Below are 23,932 nucleotides of genomic sequence, written 5' to 3' on the forward strand. Positions count from 1 at the left end.
TGTTGTGGAGCTTAGGTAAGTCCCCAGTTCACATTTTCACCCAGAATTGAATTGCTTCCTGTTGTTGGTAGTCAAGAGAAGAGCCCAACTGGGCAGAAGGGTGAGGATGTGAAATCTGAATTTCATGTGGAGTCCCTTCTGCTTGCCCTCTGGATGATATTAGAACAAACCCCCATGACAAACATGTTCAAACAAGAGAGAGAGGTCAAGAAGCATCCTGCCCACAGTAACCCAGAGCTAGTGAATCACAGCCCCTAAATACCAACAGATAAATGAACAGAGAGGCACTGGAGGACAGAGGCCTCCTCCGCCAGGCCCAGATTTGGCCCAACACAAGCTGTGCAGCTGCGTGTGCGGTAGGAAAACCAGCAGAGAAGGAGCAAGGGAGCGCCTGCATGGCTTCCCAGTTTCTTCTCCTGGGGCTGCGTGACCATGCAGAGCCTTTGCCAACCCTTTTCTCTCCTCTCTCTGCCCCTGTCTTTGCCAGTTGTCTTACAGGTGTCACCCTTTCCTGTTGGAGCCCAGATATGTGTCTATCCGTCCATATTTGGCACCACTGTCCGTTCTTTCTTTCTTATCTAGAAAAAAATTTTTTTCCCTATTACAAAAGCCATAAATTTTATTAGGGAATAATTGCTAAATAAAGTATAATCTCATTCCAGTCCCCCAGAGAAAACCAGTTGTTAATGCTTTGTTGTGAATTCTTTGACAGCATTTTCTATATAAACACTGGGGTCACATGATTTATCTATTTTTGTCACCTCACATTTTTTACTCATCAGTGTATCATGGACATCTTTCTAATCAATACCTACACAACTGTAACATCATTGTTACTAGACGTGCCATAATTGATTTAATAAGTCCCCTCCTATTGGACACTTAGGTTTTTTCTGATTTGTCACTGCTATAAATGATACTGCAAGAAACATTGTTCCAGCTAAACGTTTGCTCACATGCTGAGCATGTATTAATACTTCAGGTAAATTTCTTAGCCACAGTGTCCCCATTTTCCCTCTCACGTCCCATAGCACAGGGAGTATGAGGGTGCGCCAACCTAACTCCCATTTCTTGGTTATTGATTAGATAAAGCCAGTTCTTTTTTTTTTTTTTTTTTAATTTTTATTTATTTTTTGGCTGCATTAGGTCTTTGTTGCTGCGCACAGGCTTCCTCTAGTTGCAGCGAGTGGGGGCTACTCTTCGCTGCGGTGCGTGGGCTTCTCATCGCAGTGGCTTCTCTTGTTGTGCAGCACAGGCTCTAGGCGCATGGGCTTCAGTAGTTGTGGCCAGCAGGCTCTAGAGCGCAGGCTCAGTAGTTGTGGTGCAGGGGCTTAGTTGCTCCGCAGCATGTGGGATCTTCCCAGACCAGGGATCGAACCCGTGTCCCCTGCATTGGCAGGCGGATTCTTAACCACTGCACCACCAGGGAAGTCCCTAGACAGATCCAGTTCTGATGATATTGATATATCCCAAAGCACAGACATGACTGACATTCTCCAACTCTAGTGAATCTTGCAGCCCTTCCAACCTTTGGTTTCACTGAGCTCTGCCCATCTTCCAGATTTCAGTGATAGATGACTCATACAGGTAGTCTTCTTTTCTTAATCTTTTTCTGATCTACTTTCAAGACACATAATTATTGTTTTTCTCATTCCTAGGAATTTTTTGACGTGTGGCCAGTCCTGATGGGTGAGGCTCCACCCTACTCTGGTCCCAGGACTCCAGATGGAAGGGTAGGTCTCTCTCTAGCCTGTCCAATATGATCAAATGTTTAATGAAATGCAAACGAATAAGGCACTGTAGGCCCTGCTGAAGTTTCTTTACCACTTAGGTATTTATCTTCTCTGGGTTGGGTTGTCTCCCTTGAAATTATAATTCCTCACAATTGCTCAAGCCCTGTAATTTGCAAGGTATTTTAATATCTCACCGGAGTTTCGCAATAACCTGGTGGGACTGACAAAGGAGGAATAAATATTCTCATTCCATAGATGAGGAAAGAACTCCAGAAAGATCAAGCAATCTGCTCAAGGATCCACCCAGCACGAAAACTGTAGACAATTAAAGCTGCAAATAATCTTAAAATCTAATCTAAAATGTACAAATTGATAGCCAGAAGGTCAATTCCAGCCAATAGATAAATATGTTTGGCTACATAAGTTTTTTTTAGTTTTTCTTTGTTTTTACTTTAGAACAGTTTTGAATTGGCAGCTTAGCACTTAAAAATCAAGGTATTTCTGATAAACATCTAGATTCTCAGTTTCTTTTCAAAAGGTGGCGGATCAGTCAAAACTGGACCCACAGTCCTGCAGGGTAAATTTGATTGGAGCTGAGTAGCAGCTGCCTCCTTGCAATGGGTGGCCTGAACTCTCTAGTTTGCACGGTCCCCCCGACTCCTCCTTGTATACCCCTGGCCTCCTCCTCTCATTTATGTTTCTATCAGGTCTCTCCTGGCACTTCAGTTTGTGACTTCTGGTTTCCTACTATTGCTACATTTTAAAGATGAGGCATAAACACTTTAGAGAAGCTGAAATGAAATGTGTGGGGATGTAAAGATGCAGCAGGGTAGACAGACCTGGCACTCGAATGGCCTATAGAACCTGTAGAATGACAGAATGACTTTAGCTGAGGCCACATAGAATAGGTAAGCAGCAGAGTCATGTCCTGGATTGAGTTTTAGTGCAGCATTCTTCCCACAAAACCGTCCAGCCTGTCTGAAATGGTATATCAATTTCTGCTAGGAGGCCTGATTCCCCCCAGCCAACACTAACCCTACCCAAAATAAAGATAAAGGACAGCGTGTGTATGTTTCTGTGTCCCTGTGTGTGTGTGTGTGTGTGACAGACTTTATTTAATCTTAATTCAAACTCTAGGGATTTAGAATTAACACCCTGGCCTGTGAGCTTCATATACACACCAGAAAAGATTTCAACCTTGGAATCTAAACTGTTCTGCTTTATCCAAAATGACCTTTATAACGTGCCGCTGTCCAGTTTCAAACTACTCTTTTGCCCACACAATTTCATGATTTCATTTGGGAAGACTGAGTCTTCAAGGCTTACATCATGTGCTGCTGTCAGAAAACTATTTGGGGACATTTTTCCTTTTTAAGTACAGCTTTTTGTGTTGGCATAGTTGAGATGTTACTACTGAGCTTTTCATCTAATTCACATATGAGCTGGACTTGTTCCTAAAATTTAGAATTCTAGGAACTATATAGAATAGAGATCACCATAGCTTTCAGACACCACCAACTTCAATTAATTTCAGTTTCCCGGGCTGCTTTAATATTCAGCTCTCTGAGCTGAGCCCTGAGGTCAGAGGTCATCTCCAATTCCATGACAGCCAGAGAAATATCAGGCTCTATCTAACTTATCCTTTTGCCTTCTAACATCACTCTCACACTTTATCTGCCACATTCACGTTAGAAATACAATCTTCATCTGGATCTTAACCAATACAATCTTCATCTGGATTTTGACCAATTAACCTTCCCAAATCTTGGTTCTGAAGTTCCCCCAAAGCAACTACACCTCACTTCATCTCCTCTTAAAAATAAAGTGTTGTGTGTGTTTTGTAACTATGAAAAAGGCTAAGTAGGCTTCATGGAAAAAAAAAAATAGCACTTCTTTTAAAACTGGTATATTTCCATGCATGATGATTTGGCTCTGGCTGTATGTGGCTCTTTCAAAGACCCTGTGTTACAGCGTCAGCTGCTTAGGTGCAAGGTGACAAAGGCACTCATTGATGGCTTGGTTTTGACTTTCCAAAGGCTGGTGAATTTCTACATGAATATGGCCTTGAAAGCAACTTGGCTGAGCTACAGTGTGTGGAAAAAGTTCTGTTTACCTAAAGCACACTGATCTTTTTGTTGCTTTCTGTGAAAGCACAATTGATTCTCCTGTGGGTTTAAAAGAAAAAAAGTCCATTACTCACCTTTCTAAAGGAATCTCATGGAGACCCCTGGGTGGGGCAGTTTACCAGGCCCAGGGATCCAGCAGCTTCCCTGGGAGAGCAGTGAATAGCCCAGGCCCAAGGACAGATGGCCCTGAAGCAAGAAGGCCCTCTCCCCCTCCCAGAAGGAAACAGCTCTACCAAAGTCCCAGCAGATAATGTGGCCACCTTTGATTTCTAGAACTGCCCATAGGATATGACCTCACTGTTTTAAAATGTTCTTACCGCAATGTATTTATATTTATTGAAAAAGTAATACATGAGCACAGAGAACAGCTCACACCATACAAAAGAGCACAGCACAGAAATCCAGCCTGCCCTGAGGCAGCCACTGTGCCACTGTGAGCGGTCTACCTTTCCCAAATGTCCATGGACATTCCTGGGTGTGTGTACGTATGTGTGTGTGTGTGTGTGTGTGTGTGTGTGTGTGTGTGTGTATATATATATATACACACACACACACACATTCCACCACCACCACCCTTGACAAGTGTGATGATTCTATTTTGTGCCTTACTTTTCCCACTTGAGTATATTTTGGCATCTTTCCCTATCAGCACAGATACAGCTAGTCGCTCTGGAGACATGCGAAGTATCCACTATGTGCAGGCACTCAGTTTGCTTAACCATCTCCAAGTGATAGATATCAGCTATCTCCAGACTTTTTAAAGCAGTCTGGTTGAGAGCCCTAGATGGGGAAAACAATGCTGTTACCTACATTTTGGAATATATCTATAAGATTTATTAGCATATGTAGAATTACTGGGTCAAAGAATATGAGCATTTTAATCTATGAGAGACTATCTATCTATGCTAACTCTCCAACCATAGTCTTAGAATCATAGCTGGAAGGGGCTTTAGGGATTCCCTAATTCAGTTTTTTAAATTCCCGGATTATCTTTAGAACCCAAGACTCCCACAGTGGCTGCCTGGGCCAGGGGTGAATGGGGGCAGAGGAGGACAGGACAGGGAGGGAGGGAAAACCAGGAGAGATGCAGGATCTCCATGTACCCAACTCTGCTTCCATTAGGGTGGCGTTACTTTCCTCTGCTTTATAGGATTAGGGCCCATGCTTTGTTAGGGGAAAGGGTTCTGCTACTTGACACCAACAACAAACAAACACCACCGATTTTACAGCTGGGGAAACTGAGGCCCAGAAAGGACACATAGTGGAACCAAGACCAGAGCCTGAGTCTTTGCACTCTAGATCTATTCCTAACTCCATTTCATCGTGCTGTGGGGTTCACCTGGTCTTCCCTTGGATGTTTCCTACTGCAGGGAGCTCATACCTACCATGGAGCAGCTGATGCCATGGGAGCTGCTAGAGAAGGGTTCAATCACTGTAGCTGCTTCCAATGCTGGGCATTGAGGAGCAGAGCCTCTCTCTCCCTCGTGAGCCTGAAGAAGGTCACAATTGCCCATCAGCTAGACACCCTTGACTAGACGAGGAATTTCCCTTTGTGGAGGTTCTGAGTCAGGAGGCCTGGATGGGGCCCAGGTATCAACATTTAAATCTCTAGGGCAATATTTCTCAAAATAACCTGTAGTAGAGGAACAATTTTTTTTTAATTTCCAATTTATTTTGGACTGATACTTTTCAAGATATGATAAAAGTCTATTATGCAAAAAATAAAAATTTAAAAAGACATACAAAACTTGTCTTTTTTAAATTATCAGTTTCAACGGACCTAACCTAACTCAGTCAAATTGCTGTAAAAGTTTCTAAACACTGACTGTCAATTTCTGTTTTTATCTCATCATGGAATAGTAACAAATAGTTTGCAGACTGGTACCAGTCCAGGGACCACACTTTGAGTAGCCCCCATTCTAGGTGAGAGTGCTACAGAGAGGAAAACACTATTTTAAGCTATTAACCTTACGTGACAGCAGAAAGAGCTCTGAGCACAGGAGTCAGGGGCCAAGGTTCTGGTCCTGGCTTACTGTCTTACTACAAATGAGTCCTTTCCTCTCTCTGGGTCTCAGTTTTCCTCTTTGTAAAATGATTATTACTAACCTGCCCATCACATTCCAATAAGGTGATGGATTTTTTTCCCTGGAGAGCTAGGGAAAAGGAACCACCTGCCGGTATCCAACCCCATGTTAGGAAGTCATGTAATTGAACAGATCTAATTTGAGAGAATAGGGGTTTTAATGGTGTAAGGAGGTGGGAGGGATGGAAGAGGTGGAATATGAGTTGGGAAGCATGAGGGATGATTGGGAAGGCAAGTCTGGAAGAGCTGACGCAGCAAAGAGCAGCTGAGTGGAGGAGTGGAGGAGAAAGGGGGCTGTGACCATGGAGCTGACCCCACATGGAAGATGGCTGGGTTGACGATGACGCTAAATGGGACAGAAGCCTCCTTCCACCTCCCTCTCTCACTAGACTCCACCAGCAATCTTTCTCTCGTTTTCCTTGTACTGAACCCCAGATTCCCTTGGAACACTTCCTATGTCTCTTTCCAGCCCCAGATCCCAGCCCCTGCCTGGCCACTGTGAGCTGGTTCCAAGGAGAAGCACACTGAACCCTGAGAGTCAGCTGAGGACAGTGAGCTCCCGGGGCACTGGGACACGCCCTTAGAAGGTCAGGCTGGTGCTTCTGGAAAACCACAGGGCACAGGGTAAAGAACAAAGCCTTTCTCAAGGACACACTCCTGCTGAAGTACTGTCTCAGACTCTGAAGAACTTTCTCTATCTCTTTTGCCTAGGAAATCAACTTTTACAAGGTCATTGACTACATCCTGCACGGCAAAGAAGACATCAAAGTCATCCCGTAAGTCTCTTCTCAAAACATGTAGAATTGCAGGCACATTATCAGTGTCCATAAGGTACTCATTCCAAGATCGACACTAACCAAACCCAAGAAGGCCACACACTCTGTTCGAGGCAGGGAGAGCCGTAAGGAGGCAGTGTGGAAGGGTGGAAAGACCATGCAGTTTGGCAAATGAGGCTGGATTCTGAGTCAGCTGCTGGGAGTTCAAGTCCCAAGTCCAGTGTCAATAAGTGGCCTGAGGACTTCCCTGGTGGTGCAGTGGCTAGGAATCCGCCTGCCAGTACAGGGGACATGGGTTCGATCCCTGGTCCGGGAAGATCCCACATGCCGCGGAGCAACTAAGTCCGTGCGCCACAACTACTGAGCCTGCGCCCTAGAGCCCACGAGTCACAACTATTGAGCCCACGTGCCACAACTACTGAAGCCTGCATGCCTAGAGCCCGTGCTCCGCAACAAGAGAAGCCACCACAATGAGAAGCCCGCGCACCGCATTGAAGAGTAGCCCCCGCTCACAGCAACTACAGAAAGCCCAAGCACAGCAACGAAGACCCAACGCAGCCAAAAATAAATTAATTAATTAATTTATTAAACAATAAATAAATAAGTGGCCTGTTTGGGCCTCTCTATAGAATGAGGCCATGGTGTCTGATCACGGCTTTTCAATGATTTTCTATGGAGGCACATCTGGGGCCTAATGCAGAGGGTGAGGCAAAGGCAGGAAGTTGGCAAAGAAAGTGACTCAACCCCCAAGGAAAGCTTACTCTCTCTCTCTCTCTTTTTTTTTTAAAATTTTTTTTATTTATTTAGGCTGCCGCAGGTCTTAGTTGTGGCATGCAGGATCTTTAGTTGCTGCATTCGAACTCTTAGTTGCAGCATGCATGCGGAATCTAGTTCCCTGACCAGGGATCGAACCCGGGGCTCCTGCGTTGGGAGCGCATAGTCTTACCCACTGGACCACCAAGGAAGTCCCGGAAAGCTTATTCTCTAATGTCTTCTTATATGACCTAGGAGGATAATGAAAAGGCAAGAACTCCCAGAGGGTGAGGCCTCCAACCTACCTGCAGGTGGTGGAAGCTCAAAGGCCATTTTAAGATTTCAACAGTCAAGAACGTTTTTAGTATCAGCTTGTACTTTTTGATCAGTAGAGCACTCTCCAAAACTTAGCTGCCTTGTTACCTATGTGAATCCTCTGTGGGTACCAAGAGCCACCCCACAGTTCTGTCTGAGGCTTGGCTGTCTTTCCCAACTGAACTGCAGACTCCGTGAGGCTGTGATCAGCCTCTGTGGGAGAGCCTCACCTTTGGTCTCTTTTCTGGTCCAAATGAAGGGATTTATAGCAGGTCACCTTAATCCTTAAATAGTGGCCGAGAGAGGCCACAACTGTTGCCAAACAATTTTGATAATCCTGTCACTCAGATCACTCAGTTCTCTGGTTTATCTTTTACTGGTTGGGTATGAGAGACTGCTTCAGGTTCTTGAGTTTCTGGGTTCTCTCTGTTCAGTCCTGTTTTCATGAAGGCTGAGTCTTTCCTAAACTCGTCTCTTTCTTTTTCTTTTTTTTCCTTGTCAACTGCATATTCTGCCACCATTCTGTTTTCTAACCACTTCTCTAGAGGTGCCAGTTTATCAAACTCATTGCCTGTATTCTGAGTTATCACAGATCACAGTTCTCCCCAATGTCTCACCACTCCTCACCAAGTATCACACCCTTCTAGCCTCTGATAACATCCACCTTGCTGCCTTCTACAGTGTGGCTGTATCCACACTGAATTTAATATAAATTCTTAGAAGTAACTTAAAGAGATTATACTATCATGCAGCACGGAAACAAAAAGTGCCTTTGAATGGCACAAAAAGCCAGGAAAAAGGTGTGAAATATGATAAAAATCTATACCTAAATGCTAAAAGAGCTCTGTTGATATTCATAAAGTAATAATTATAAGTTCAAAAAGCACTGTATTACAGATTAATTGGCAGAATATTATCTTTCTCAGTTGCATATAAGAAATGGTTCTTGGGAATCCCCTGGCCATCCAGTGGTTACAACTCCATGCTTCCAACGTAGGGGGCATGGGTTCCATCCCTGGCAGGGGAGCTAAGATCCCGCAGGCCACATAGCATGGCCAAAAAAAAAAAGAAAGAAAAAAAGACAAAAAAAACCCAGTTCTTGTAAGAACTGATGAGTTCTGAGATATACGTGAAGAAATACCATATACCCTATTTAGAAGAGAGCTATCTAAAAGATAAGAATACAGAGAGAATGAAAGTAAATGAACAAAAAATATGCCTTGCAAGTGATAATCAAAAGAAAACTGATGTAACTATGTGACTATCAGATAAAAATAGGTCTCAAGGTGCATTAGTAGAGGGACTTCCCTGGTGGCACAGTGGTTAGGAATCCGCCTGCTAGTACCGGGAACACAGGTTCAAGCCCTGGTCCAGGAAGATTCCCACATGCTGCAGAGCAACTAAGCCCGTGCACCACAACTGCTGAGCCTGTGCTCTAGAGCCTGCGAGCCACAACTACTGAGCCCACATGCCTAGAACCCGTTCTCCGCAACAGGAGAAGCCACCGCAATGAGAAGCCCGCACACTGCAAGGAAGAGTAGCCCCTGCTCACCGCAACTAGAGAAAGCCCACGCGCAGCAATGAAGACCCAGTGCAGCCAAAAATAAATAAATAAATTTTTAAAATAAATAAATAAATAAAGATTTTTCTAATTAGCTTTCTGTTATTAGCGAAAATAACGTATTTATAAACAACTAGCATACTTTCATTGTGACCAGAGGATACCTCTGTATGATTTCAATCGTTTGAAATGTATTGAGGTTTGTTTTATGGCCCATTATATCACCAGTTATTGTAAATGCACAGGTATTCTTGAAAAGACTGAGTGTTCCATAGTTTGGGGGTGAGGTGCCATGTTCTATATATATTCATTAGATTAAGTTTGTTAATTATCTTATTCCAATATTCTTTATTCTGTTTGTTTTAGTCTGCTCTATCAATGAGCAAACATGAATTTATCTATATATTCTTATATTTCCGTCAGTTTTTGCTTTTTTTTTTTTTTGAGGCCTCGTTATTAAGCATATACACATTTGTAAATTCTTCCTGGAATTGAATTGACCTCTTTATCATTAAGTAGTATAAGTATAAGAAGTGACTATATCTCTACTAATGCACTTTTTTAAAAAATTAATTTTATTTATTTATTTATTTTTGGCTGCACTGGGTCTTTGTTGCTGCACACGGGCTTTTCTCTAGTTGCGGCGAGCAGGGGCTACTCTTCCTTGCTGTGCATGGGCTTCTCATTGTGGTGGCTTCTCTTGTTGCGGAGCACGGGCTCTAGGTGCGTGGGCTTCAGTAGTTGCAGCACACGGACTCAGTAGTTGTGGCACATGGGCTCAGTTGTGGCTCGCAGGCCCTAGAGCACCGGCTCAGTAGTTGTGGCACATGGGCTTAGTTGCTCCTCGGCATGTGGGATCTTCCTGGACTAGGGCTCGGACCTGTGTCCCCTGCATTGGCAGGTGGATTCTTGACCACTGTGCCACCAGGGAAGTGCCAGGTATAGTTTCATAGGTGTTCACTGTCAAACAACTGATGAAGTTTTTAATGCATTTGTCCATGAATGTATACATTTTTTCGCAATAAACAAGTAAAAATAATACCCCAAATTGTGATATTGCTGTGTGGGATAAATAAGTATGTAAAGCACTTAGCTTAGTGCTTGATATGTGGTAGGAGCTCATCCTAGATGGGTTTCCCTCATTCTACATGATATTAAGCTAACTCTCTGTATGTAAATACTAATGGAGGGAAATGATGGCATCTGTTTTTGCTCAGCAGCCAATAACAATCTGTTGGATGAATTTTGTCTCTTTTCTTAGGGAGTCAAACTCAGTGTGAAATTAATAAAACTGACTTATCACTTTTTTCTCAGTGTCTACATTTGGACATTAAGATGCTTAGCCAAGATTTGGGGCTTGGTCTGGTATAGTAAGTGGGTGCTTGGAGCCACCAGAGAGAAGAGGGAGGGTAAGATCCAGTTTCAAGTTTTTAGTCCAACTTTCCCTACAAAAGAAGTTACCACTGGGGGCTTCCCTGGTGGCGTAGTGGTTGCGAATCCGCCTGCCAATGCAGGGGACACGGGTTCGAGCCCTGCTCTGAGAAGATCCCACATGCCGCGGAGCAACTAAGCCCGTGCACCACAACTACTGAACCTGCACTCCGGAGCCCGTGAGCCGCAACTACTGAAGCCCACATGCCACAACTACTGAAGCCTGCGTGCCTAGAGCCTGTGCTCCGCAGCAGGAGAAGCCATCGCACTGAGAGGCCCTCGCACCGCAGCAGGGAGTGGCCCCCGCTCGCCGCAGCTGGAGAAGGCCCATGCACAGCGACAAAGACCCAACGCAGCCAATAAATAAATAAATAAATATAAAAAATCTATTAAAAAAAAAGAAAAATATTAAAAAAAAAAAAAAGAACTTACCACTGTCTTTGGCCTTTACAGGAATCCACCTCCGGACCATTGGGCTTTAGTGAGCGGTCTTCCCACTTATGTTGCCCAAAATGGCCTGGTAAGTAACACAACTTTGAAGGGGGAGAGTTTTGAATCAGGTGGAAAGTTGAAGGGATTTCAGATCAAGACAGTGGGAAAAACGATGGGAAGTGTGTATCTCTAAAAGGCTGGTTCTCCCGTTTCTCAATTCACTCGACGGCTGGTCCAAGGGGATGCGCAGAGAATTGACATTTGAAGAAATATGAAATATACAGAGAAAGAATCCTCAGATGGAAAGGTGCACAGTCTCAGTGACAACTAAAGATACTTATGCAAATGTCAGTGATAAAGTCACAAGTGGCTGGTCCACCAGGCTCACCACAGAACAAGTCCCAGCCTCTCATCCCAGAGACTTAGTTGCCACTCCCAACCCCCCACCCCCGTCCCTGCCACATTTCCAGCCACAAAGCGGAGCTCAAATGCTCTATCTCCCCCCATGCCCTACCCTCTCGGGGTGCAGGGTAGAATGACAGTATCCCCTACCCTAGAGAGAGGGTCATAGCTGCACATCACCCCAATATTTGAGCCTGCTTATCTCTGTACCCTTCCCCAGGCACACACACTACACAGTGCTGTTCATGTATCAGGGTGTTTGTTTATTGGGCATTTTCTATGTGCCAGGTGCTGTGGTTGGCTCTGAGGATACAATGACAGATGAATCAAATAGTTTCTGTTCTGAAGCTCATCATCAAATGGGACATATCTTTATGAACAGATACTTAGACTATAATGTGATAAGGCCAGATAGAGATGTACATGGTATATTCTAGGAACACAAAGTAGGAAGCATCTAAACCAGCTTTGCTTGCCAGAGTGTTTTGGTCTGAGTTTTAAAATAAATAGGGGTTAGGCAGGTGGGGCAGGAAAGGGGATTGCAGGTGGAGGAAACAACATGGGTAAACAACACGGGCTTGGAGGTTTGAAGCGACATAGTGTGTGCAGTTCCATGTTGCTGGAGTATTAGGTTTGAGACAGGAAGATGGCAAGAGATGAGGCTTGAGAGGGAGGGAGGGGCCAGATCACAGTAGCCTTGGACGCCAGGTCAAGAGGGTGGGACTTTAATCTACAGGCGATGGGTTTTTAAGCAAGAGGTTGGCACAATGAATTTTCATTTTAGAAAGAACACTCTGAACGCTCCCTAGAAAATAGATCTGAAGGGACGAAGACTGGAAGCAGAGTGAAAAGTGTGTCCTTACAAACAAGAGATGAAGAACATCTCAACAAAGGCAAAGGCAGTAAAGAACACTAACTGTCTTCATTGCTAACAGCCAAGGAGTGCTTACGATGAGCCAGGCAGTGAATACATTTGCTCATTTAATACTCATGACTCAGACAGAGATGAGGTGGAGAGAGGGAGATCAGGGCTCAGATCTAACACCAAAAGGGCTTTGTGATTGGTTGTGAGCAGAGAGGGAGGGAGAGAAGGACCAAAGCCAATTTCAGGCTTCTAGACTGGACAGATAATGCTGCCACCAGATTTGGATGTAAGATGCTGAGATCAGTTTCAGACAAGGTGCGACAGAGACTTTTTTTCAGAAGCAAGTGTCCAGCAAGTAGCTAAAGAGATGACTCAGATGCTGCGGAGCGAGAGGAGGGATGGAGATAGAGATTTGTGTCAACAAAAGGTAGAGCTCTGTACTGACTACACTACAGACAATATGATAGGATATCTGGTCCTTGACCACTTTGCTCCTAGGAGCAGGTGGTACTTGAAACCATGAATGTGGATGAAGTCACCAGGGAGAGTGAGGGAGACTCGGGGTAGAATACTGGAGGATGCCAGCATTTAAAGATTGGGTGGAGGAAGAAGAGTGTGTGAAGGAGAATCAGAAGGAGGGTTCAGAGGTGTCTGGAGGCCCAGGAGAGGGTAGTGTCATGGAAACCAAAGAAGTAGAAAGTTTCAACAAAGAGAATAACAAATGCAGCAAAAGTGATCCAGTGAGATAGGAACCAAAAACTCCCATTGGGCTTGGCAGTTAGGAGGTCATTGGTGGCCCTGATAAGAGCAGGCTTGGTGGCAAGGTGGAGGCAGAAACCAGCGGGTGGTCTGCTGAGGTGTGGATGCGTAATGAGAAGGTAGAAAATGCAAGACAAGGAGGAGAAAGCCTGATGGTCACTACAAAGACCACATTGGGTCAAGGGAGGATTTTGTTTTCAAGGTTGGGAGAGAATAAAGCATGCCCATGGACTGAGGCTAAACAGCCCTCAGAGAGGTCAGAAATCAGGAGAGAACAATAGCAACTGATGGAATTGGCCCAAGGAGAGGCCAGAGGCGTGGTACAGTGGGTGGGCAGTCTTGAACAGGAGCAGGGACAGCGCATCCTCTCAGACAACAGAATGGTCTGATCTACTGGGATAGGCAGGGTCCAAGCAAGCTCACATGGTACCTTTTTGAGAACTAGAAAAAGGTGTCCCTTCTTGATGGATGAAAAGAGAAAGGCTAGGGCCATTGTTCTGCAAGTCAAGAACAGGCTGGATTTCAACTCCCAGTCACCACCTCAGCCAGATGCCTTTGTGCAGTGCACATGCTACACAACTGTATACAGTGGCCCCATGGTCAGGACTCTGGAGGGATCAGATAAGTGTTATCTGCATGACAGGGTAAACTGGTCCAGTTTTCAGGAGAGGAATCTTGCAATATAAATACAACCAGAGCTACAGCACCTTTTACTTCTTCATCTGCTGTGAAGTTTATAGCACAAGGAAAAACTCCTTCCCGACAAAACAAATATAATTGATTCAAAGATGTTTAGAGTAGCATTATTTACATTAATTTAAAAAAACTGGACATAACCAAATACTCAACAAAAGGGGGCAAGAAAATGAGACACCTTACTATAAAGCTACAGTCATCAAAACAGTATGGTACTGGCACAAAGAACAGGAGAGAAAGCCCAGAAATACGCCCACACATACATCATCATACATCATTGTTGTATGATCAATTAATCTACAACAAAGGAGGCAAGAATATACAATGGAGAAAAGAAAGTCTCTTCAATAAGTGGTGCTGGGAAAACTGGACAGCTACATCTAAAAGAATGAAATTAGAACATTCTCTAATACCATATACAAAAATAAACTCAAAATGGATTAAAGACCTAAATGTAAGAGCAGACACTATAAAACTCCTAGAGGAAAACATAGGCAGAACACTCTCTGACATAAATCACAGCAATATCTTTTTGGATCCACTCCCTAGAGAAATGAAAATTAAAAAAATAAACAAATGGGACCTCATTAAACTTAAAAGCTTTTGCACAGCTAAGATAACCATAAACAAAATGAGAAGACAACACACAGAATGGGAGAAAACATTTGCAAACCAAGCGACCAACAAGAGATTAATCTCCAAAATTTACAAACAGCTCATGCAGCTCTATATCAAAAAAAAAAAAGACAACCCAATCAAATAAATAGGCAGAAGATCTAAATAGACTTTTCTCCAAAGAAGACATACAGATGGCCAAAAAGCACATGAAAAGATGCTCAACATCACTAATTATTAGAGAAATGTAAATCAAAACTATAATGAGGTATCACCTCACACTGGTCAGAATGGCCATCATCAAAAAAAAAAAAATGATACAAATGAACTTATATACAAAACAGAAGCAGACTCACAGACTTAGAAAACAAACTTATGGTTACCAAAGGGGAAAGGTGTGGGGGGTAGGGATAAATTAGGAGGTTGGGATTAATATAGACACACTACTATATATAAAATAGATAATCAACAAGGACCTACTGTATAGCACAGGGAACTCTACTCAATACTCTGTAATAACCTATATGGGAAAAGAATCTGAAAAAGAATAGGTATATGGATATGTATAACAAAAAAAAATAAAAGATGAATGAGATATGAAAAAAGCTAACATTAAAAAGAAGAAAATGGGACACTATACAGCTATTAATAACAACAAATTGTAGACTTAACTTTCTCAAAGCTTGGAAATGACTCAGAAGTGAAGCAAATGGTAAGAAGCCATGTTTATAAGGCAGCTTTCCTGTTCGGTAGCCTCAGTTAATAATTCAAAACCATCTTAAGCATGTCTACCTGATGAAAAGAATGTGAATGCCTTGGATAAAGACGTGATATTTCTGAAAATAGCATGCCCATTGCCCTCAATGGGTACTCTATCAAGTCTAATCATAACTCCATTATTCCTCTTCATGGCTTTCAGATTTGCAACATCATGAATGCACCTGCAGAGGACTTTTTTGCATTCCAGGTAAGTTTTTTTTATTTACTCTCTCAGTCATATGATATTTTTCCCACCAAAGAGGATTCAAATACATTAGAATCCACCTACTTCATTGGGAAGCAGTCTCAACAAAGCGAAAATGTGAGTGCAAAAAAGTCATGTGCCCATGGAAGTGGGGAGAGAGTTAATTTGGTAAATCCAAGGTCCCATTTGGTTTTAAGGTTTACACCGTTTGCTTTCTGGACTCAGGACCTTTGCTTATGCTGTTCTCTCCCTTACTACCATCTCTTGTCCAAATCCCCTCTGCCCTTCAATGATAACCTCAAATGCTATGAAACATCTATGAAGTTTTATTCTGCTTCCCCTGGCTGAATATCATTTCTGTCTCCTTAGGATTATCATGGAATGTTGTTTAGTATTCCATTTGATTTTGTTTGTTTGTCTTTTTAAAAAATGTTTGCGGAGGGCACGCTCTGGGCCAGGCATGGGCACGATGCCACACCAGCTACAGAGGTGGACCAGACAGGCATGGTCTTTGTCTTCAGGGAACTCATGATCATATGGGGAAAGAGGCATGTGGAGTTCTGGCCAGGACAAGAGCAGAGGGACAGAGGATAGACTCTCCAGAGGGGCTTGACTTCATCTGGGAAGAGTCAAGGAATGTGTCCCTGAGAAATTATGTTTGGGCAGTAAAGAAAGGAGAGAGGATTGCAGGAAAGAGAGGGCTTGTTGGAAGGAACAAGAGTAGACCAATGAGACTGAGGGGAGAGTGGCAGGACAAAATTCTAGAGAGGTAGACACAGGCCAGGTCACACAGGGCCTGGAAGGCCATGCCAAGGAGTTTGGCTTTCTTACTCTATTTCCCTTACGTCATCTTTCATGATCCTGCCTTGTCTTTTAGATTAATTCCTCTTGGCAAAATATGGGCTTCCTCTGGTCAAAGGTCGGGGCTTATCTTTCTTAACATGTTCAGCTCTGGGTGGCCTGTCAATATTTCTTGAGGTTAGCATGCTAGGTGTACGAAAACCAAATCATGAGCAGTCAGGAGATAATTAAGAAGGAAATAAAAATGACTCATAGCAAAATTAGTGTTTTTTTTTTTTTTTTTTTACTCCTTAAATAACATTATGAAAGACCTTAGAGAGAATATCCTTCCAAGGTTAAAACCGTATGTCTTGTGTTGTGATGTTGACCACATCAGTGTGACAAGGCAAATTGTTGCTGAGAGTTGCTAACCTGATTATAACCACAACAGAACTTGATCTTTACCCAAGTCATCTGATTAACTGTAGTTTACCCACTTTAATAAATAAAATCTAATCTTGTTTTTAGATTCCAGTCTTCTGTCTCCAACTCATCCTCCACAAAGTAGCCTGAGTGATTTTTAAAAGAAAAACATAAGTTGCATCAAGTAACTTCGCTCCTTAAAAATGTTTAATACTTTCCCATTTCACTTTTATTCACTTCCAATAAAATCTGCCTCTTTATCATGGCCTTCAGAGAGGCCGTGATAGAAAAGGTTAGGGAGAGAGCTGGGAACTTGAACTCAAGTTTCCTGACTGACAGCCCTGTGCTCTTTGGACTGTATTCTACATCCCTCTGAAGTCACTCTCCTACCACGTGCTGAGTCCAAGTGCTACTTAAATAATAATTATCATCTCGCCACCTTCAAAATCTTGGAACTTTCGAGCTGGAAGCCTCTCCAACTCCAGGAAGCCTTCCTTGACTTCCTTCCCTCCTCTGGCTCCCACAGTACCTTGCAGAACTTCCCACATGCAGTGTGATTGCCTGTTTACCTTCCAGATGTGAGCAACCTGAGGACAACACCTCTGCCTTGCTTTTCTTGGTTCTCCCATCTTCTAGCTCAGGTTCTTGTACATTGTAAAATACTTGATAAATCTTCAATGAATCAGTGGAAAAAAGGCTAGAAATTGTCTAGTTATCCCCATTTTATAAATGAGAAAGTGAGGCTCAGAGAGATGGGAAATGACTCACAAACAGTACCTTATGATTGACCAAGATATTTCACCTCTATTTTCTCATTTGTTCCATGAGGTACATACTCTTACTACCAGCCCCATCTATAAATGAGAAAATTGAGGCTCATGGAGATAAAACGACACGCCAAAAGGAACACAGAAAGGCAGGTCGGGAGGCAAAAGGTACAGGTTATATCCAGTTGATTAGTTCAAAATTACAAGCATCACCAACATGGTCCCTTTTAAGCCAGTCCCCTGCGGTTAGCTCCTGTATCTGAAAGGGAAACACTACCTCCCTGGACTGTTTGTTTGCATCATTAGATCCCCAATACACAACTCGCTGCCTGGCACATGATGGCCCTGACATTTTGGGGATGAAAACAGTATAGCTATCTGGCTTATGGAGCTCCCACCAGATGGGCAACCTGCTCATGGCTTTTGGCGACTAAAATCATGCAAAACCCAACAAGGTCTAACCTCTTGCCACCCCCTCAGTCAGTCAGGGTCATAATGCAGCATGAAGTCCATTACAGATGCCTCTGCAGTCTGGTACCTGAAGCAAACTTACTCTGGCTCTTCTCTTGCAGAAAGAGCCTCTGGATGAGTCAGGATGGATGATTAAAAATGTCCTTTCTATGCCAATTGTGAACAAGAAGGAAGAAATTGTCGGGGTGGCCACGTTTTACAATCGCAAAGATGGAAAACCCTTTGATGAAATGGATGAGACCCTCATGGAGGTACGGTTTTTGAGGAGGCCTCTAGACGTGGTATTCAGAGTCGGCTCACCAACGAACTTGGCTTCCAGAGCCGCGTGGTGGGGCCCTTGTGTGCTGCTGCCCCAGCTCAGGAGGGATGGGAGCTCACCTTGTAGACGCTTTCCTGACTCAACATTTATTCTCTTTGCTCTCCCTTCTGTACTGCAGCGGTTGTCAGAGAAATCTATATTCCCTTTTTCAAAAAATTAATAAACTTTACCTTTTAGAGAAGCTTTAGGTTCACAGCGAAATTGAGCAGAAAGTGCAGAGAGTTCACTTATATCCCACGTCCCCCCATATGCACAACAGATTTCCTTTTTGTGAAATTATTAGACATCAGGATGGTGCTTTATGTGTGTTAGAGCTTTATTCAAAGTGCATTCCCATCCGTTATTTCATCTTATCCTAACAACATCTCTTTGAGGAAGGCAGTAAACAGCTAATCAAACCCATTTTGTAGCTGAGAAAATGGAGGTTTAGAGAGTCTTGCCCTAAGTTACAGAGGCAGGATCAAACCTGGATGTTCTGCCTCTGATTCTTCCTTTCTTTCCTTTCAGTCTTTGACTCAATTCCTGGGCTGGTCTGTCTTAAATCCTGACACTTACGAGTCAATGAACAAACTTGAAAACAGGAAGGATATTTTCCAAGACATGGTGAAATATCACGTGAAGTGTGACAATGAAGAAATCCAGAAAATCTTGGTGAGTAGTGTTTTTTTCCTGTTTCTACTCTAGAAATGGCTGCTCTGGGGACAGCTGTCCCTCGCAGGGTTACCTCAGTCTTAGGACCTGACCTTGGCTTAACAGCTCTAGAAACTCCATTTTTCTCTGTGCTCAGGGCTAACATGGTACTAGAGATGGAGCCACCAACCACAGTCGCTACTCTGAGAGGAAGCTCTCTATCTGACAGACCAATGGACAATGGCCAGTTGCTCAGAGCCTCCCTCCGTGAGGTCAGCTCACTTAGAAGACTCAATCTTTCTGAGCAAAGAAATAGTTCAGAGTGGGGTTAGATGTTTGTAGGAAGCCCTCACATAGTCTCATCACTGTACAGTATATAAGGTAATTTCACACTTACGATGCTTACAATTGCCCAGTAAGGTGGGCAGGGAAAGGATTTGTTTTTTTTTTTTTTGGCCGTACCACATGGCATGTGGGATTGTAGTTCCCTGACCAGGGATCGAACCCACGCCCCCTGCATTGGAAGCTCAGAGTCTTAACCACTGGACCGCCAGGGAAGTCCCAGGGTAAGAATTTTTTACCCCCCATTGTAGAGATGAAGAAATTGAGCCCCAGAAGGGGGAAGTAATTTGTCCCCAAATCACCCAGCTCGTTAAATAGGTCTCATTTAACATTCAGGATAATGAGCAAATTATCACTGTGCTGAAAGGGCTGCCTTGGGAGGTAGTGAGCACCCCGTCATGAGAGGTATCTAAGCATAGGCTGGGTGAACATATATCAGGGAAGCTATAGAGGAGAGTCCCACCTGGGTGGGAAACTGGATGACAGGCTTTCAAAGATATGTGAGAATCAGTGATCCACCATTCCTGGGATTTTGGTCTCAAAGAGATCAAGATTTTAGAAGTAAACAGAATTAGCCAAAGGGCATTAGATATGATGCCCAGCTGAGTTCCCAAGACTTTGGTTTATACACTGCACAAGTTGAAACAACATAAGCCAATGTTTTCAGAGGGCATTTCTTAAGCTGGGAAGATACAACAAATTAGATCATTTTGATCCCAATAACTGATAAATCCAAAGGAGAAAACATCCAGTATGGATGAACTGACCCATGGTTTGCTTGTCTTGGTCCATAATTTTAAGCCAAATGATGGATATGTAGACCCTATGGAGGCATAGCTTCAGTGAACCAGTTAAAAGTTAATAGACTATACTCTAGATCAAGAAATCCGAAACCAGTTATTGGGTCCAGGTTCCCCCCTCCTGTAGCACATGGGGAAATAGGCCCAGAGAGGGAAGGAACTTGTCTCAAGTCACACAGTAAGTGAGGGGAAGAGCCAGGACCATGAGCAAGGACTCCAGACCCCCAGTCAGTGATAGTAACAATATCAACAACAGCATTACTTAATTTTAGCACTTACTATGTGCCAAGCACTGCTCTCAGTGATTTACATGCATTATTTAATTTAGCTACATATATGTTTTTGGAAATGACTTTGCATAAGGGAATTCCCTGGCGGTCCACTGGTTAGGACTCTGCGCTTCCACTGCAAGGGGCATCGGTTCGATCCCTGGTCTGGAAGCTAAGATCCCACGTTTAAAAAAAAAAAAAAAAAAAGGCTTTGCATAATCTAATTTTAACTTGCCAGTTAAGTACTTTTATTATCCCCATTTTACAGATGAGGAAATGGGAGATCCAAGCCAGTAACTGGCAGAGCTCGAATACGCATGAAGGGCTCCATGGCTCCAAAGCACATGACCTTGAATTTACTTGTCAATAAATGTGGAATGACAGCCTCTCTGAGTTGGTAGCTCTGTTGCAAGAACTTTGGTGGAAGAAGAAAAAAAGGAAATGGAAAAGTAGAGATATATTTAGACCTTAGATGTAGCAAACTAATTCTTTTCTCTGCTATTTCGGGCCGCGGCAGAAAACCAGAGAGGTGTATGGGAAGGAGCCGTGGGAATGCGAGGAGGAAGAACTGGCTGAGATCCTGGTGAGCTGGGCAGCAGCACTGGCCCTGACCTGTTACAAGCGCAGGGTGTGCCCCAAGCATGGGCGGGGAGTGTCTCTGCCAAGGATGACCCTTGCCACTCTGCTCTGATCCTTCCAGCGGACTCGGGATAGGGACAGGGATTGGGTGGGGGGGATAGGAGAGGGACCCAGGAACTCTTCATGTGTCCCAGTCACTTGACTCCATGTTTCACACAGCAAGAACAGCTGCCAGATGCAGAGAAATATGAAATTAATAAATTCCACTTCAGCGACCTGCCCCTGACGGAACTGGAGCTGGTGAAATGTGGAATACAGATGTACTATGAGCTCAGAGTGGTGGATAAATTTCACATTCCTCAGGAGGTGAGATCGAAACAAACGTCTGATTTCCCTTTTTCTTTTCCTTGTTTCTTTTTTGCTTGCTTTAAAAAAAAAAAAAAAAACTCAATCTGTAAACTGCCTTAAAAAGAATACCCTCAGCTTTTAGGATTTAAAGCATTAGTCACATCGCACAGATGCGTCATTTATCAGAAAAGAGACACATGGTTCCTCTGAACTGTGGTGTTTCTCAAGGTGGGTATTGAGGCACTGAGTTCTGAAGACTATGGATAAATGGGATGCCAAAAACGGTCCTACAGTCAAACAGAGTGGGAAAAGTGGGTTAAATCCATTTAAACAGGACTTTTTCCCCTGCAGGATTCCTTAGGTGTGCTGTGCATCTAGGGGGACGGGGATGGACAAAAAGGTGGAGGTGGAGTGTATATCGCGTGCAGAATTTCCCAGACTTCTTTGATTAAAGCAGCTGTTCTAAATGTGTTGCCCCAAAGCACATCGGCACCACCTGAAAACGGATCAACATGGGGGCGCGCATGCGCGCGCGCACACACACTCCTAGCTGTAAGGAATCAGAAACTGTTTTCACAAGGCCTCCCCACAGCCCGTAGCGATTCAGACGTGCACTCAAGTCTGAGAACCACTGATTTAAAGACCCCTTTGATTTTTCTCCCGTACAGTTCCTGTAAGCTTCTCCCAGGGCCTTGTTTCATAACCACGTCCACTGTCATAGTACCTAGCAGTCTGCAAAGGGCTCTCACAGCCTTATTGCGTCTATTGCTAGTTCCCACACGTGGTCCAGGGCGGGGGCTGGAGCATCTGGGGTTCAGCAGGCAGCATCCCCACCACCACACCCCCCCAGCCTTGGCGCAACGCTGCTGCCTCACTGATGTGCATGTGTTCGCAGGCCCTGGTGCGGTTCATGTATTCCCTGAGTAAGGGCTACCGCAGGATCACCTACCACAACTGGCGGCACGGCTTCAACGTGGGGCAGACCATGTTCTCCTTGCTGGTGGTACGGCGGTGGCGGCATCTGGGCGGCGTGGTGGGCGGGACTGCGGGCGGCTGCGAGCTCCCGCTACACCGGGACGACCTCGTGCAGCTCCCCTGGCAGCAGCGGCATCATTCTTCTACTTACTGCTTTTTAAAAAAAAAATGCAAAAAGAGTACATGCTTAGCATAAATGAATTCCAAGAAGAGAGAAGTATATAAAATAAAAAGTAAAAGAAAGCTACATTCTTCTCCCACCCCCAAGCCGGTATTTGGAGAAAACCATGACACAACTCCTTCAAGATTTTCTTCTAAGAAGCATCGAGACATATTTGTTCACACACGCATACACAAAGTTTATTTTGTTCATAACCAATTAAAGATTATTATTCTGTAACATGCTTTTTTCATTTGAAAATATATAAATATATCGATCACATTCTTTAAATATATTTTTATTGTGGTAAAATATACATAACCTAAAATTTATCATTTTAACCATTTTTAGGTGCACAATTCAGTGGCATTAAATATGTTCACAATATTGTGCAACCATCACTACTCTCCATCTCTCGAAATTTTCCAGCTGCCCAAATAGACGCCCTGTCCCCATTAAACAACAATATTAATGCAGCTCCCCATTTCCCCTGTCCCCAGCCCCTGGAGACCACCATTCTACTTTTTCAGTCTCTATGAATTTGATTATAGGTATCTCACATAAGTAGAATCATACAGTATTTGTCCTTTTGTGTCTGACTTATTCCACTGAATGTTTTTAAGGCTTATCCATGATCTAATTTCATGGCTTCAGAGTATTCTGCATTGTTTAAGTAGACCATAATTTCTTTACCCAGCTCCCCTATTGTTGGACATGGGGGTTGTTTTCAATCTTTCACTATTACAAACAGTGCTACTGTGTCCTTGGATGGACATACTATGTGTGTATGTGTCAGTCTTTTTGTCTCAGAGGGTTTGCAGTTTCTATATTTCATTTAAAAGTGTTTTCCCATCCAGGTTATGATACACATCTCTGCCCTTGCCTAGCCTCCTCATCCTCATTCCTTTCCCTTGTGGCTGGAATGGTCAGGGCAGAGTAAGCACTAGGGCCAGGAGGCAGGAATTCTGGCTAGGCTGTCATTGAGGGTGAAAAACACACCCCTTAGACTTGATTTATTTCTTAGAGTCACAGAGTCATCATCACCTCCCCAGGGCTCTTTCCACCCTTGACTCCAACACCCTGCATAAACAAGGAGTTAAGTACTTGCAAGACGCTCAGGGAACAATTCTTCTGGGCTGTGTTTGAATCGGTAGACCAGGTTTGGAAAGTTTGCTTTACCAGTCTGGTCATGTTCAAAAACACTCTAAATCCTAAAATTCGAGGGCTGTCAGTTTCTCAACAGTCATCCAGTCTGATGTCCTCCACCTTGAGTGTGCACAATGAGATACTGAGGCCCAGAGGGAGATGCGACCAGCTAAGGTCACTCAGGAGTAAGGTGACTCACCAGCCCCATTTGCCTGGGACTGTCCCAGTTCTAGCACAGAAAGTCCCACATCCCAGAAAACCCCTGAGTCCCGGCAAACATCTGGTCACCCTGTGGCGCCAGGGGTCGAGCCAAGATCAGACCTATGTTTCCAAGCTCCAGGCCCTCCCCCTCACGCCTGCGCTCTCAGCCCTTCTTCCGACCTCCACAAGAAAGGAGTGAGTGCTATCTCTG

General features: G+C 43.9%; 1 protein-coding gene across 1 annotated transcript in view; it reads left to right on the forward strand.

Moving 5' to 3' along the window:
- Positions 1-23,932, forward strand: part of PDE6A (phosphodiesterase 6A) — a 65,960-nt gene that overhangs the window by 20,780 nt on the left and 21,248 nt on the right. The window contains exons 5-13 of the mRNA XM_082454351.1: positions 1,659-1,733; positions 6,654-6,718; positions 11,232-11,298; positions 15,467-15,514; positions 18,054-18,203; positions 18,779-18,922; positions 20,830-20,895; positions 21,111-21,257; positions 22,135-22,242. Of these exons, the coding sequence (XP_082310477.1) occupies positions 1,659-1,733; positions 6,654-6,718; positions 11,232-11,298; positions 15,467-15,514; positions 18,054-18,203; positions 18,779-18,922; positions 20,830-20,895; positions 21,111-21,257; positions 22,135-22,242 (870 nt within the window). The remainder of the gene's footprint in view (positions 1-1,658; positions 1,734-6,653; positions 6,719-11,231; positions 11,299-15,466; positions 15,515-18,053; positions 18,204-18,778; positions 18,923-20,829; positions 20,896-21,110; positions 21,258-22,134; positions 22,243-23,932) is intronic.

Source organism: Balaenoptera physalus (assembly GCF_965194825.1).
Source record: "Balaenoptera physalus genome assembly, chromosome: 3".
Classification (NCBI taxonomy): domain Eukaryota; kingdom Metazoa; phylum Chordata; class Mammalia; order Artiodactyla; family Balaenopteridae; genus Balaenoptera; species Balaenoptera physalus.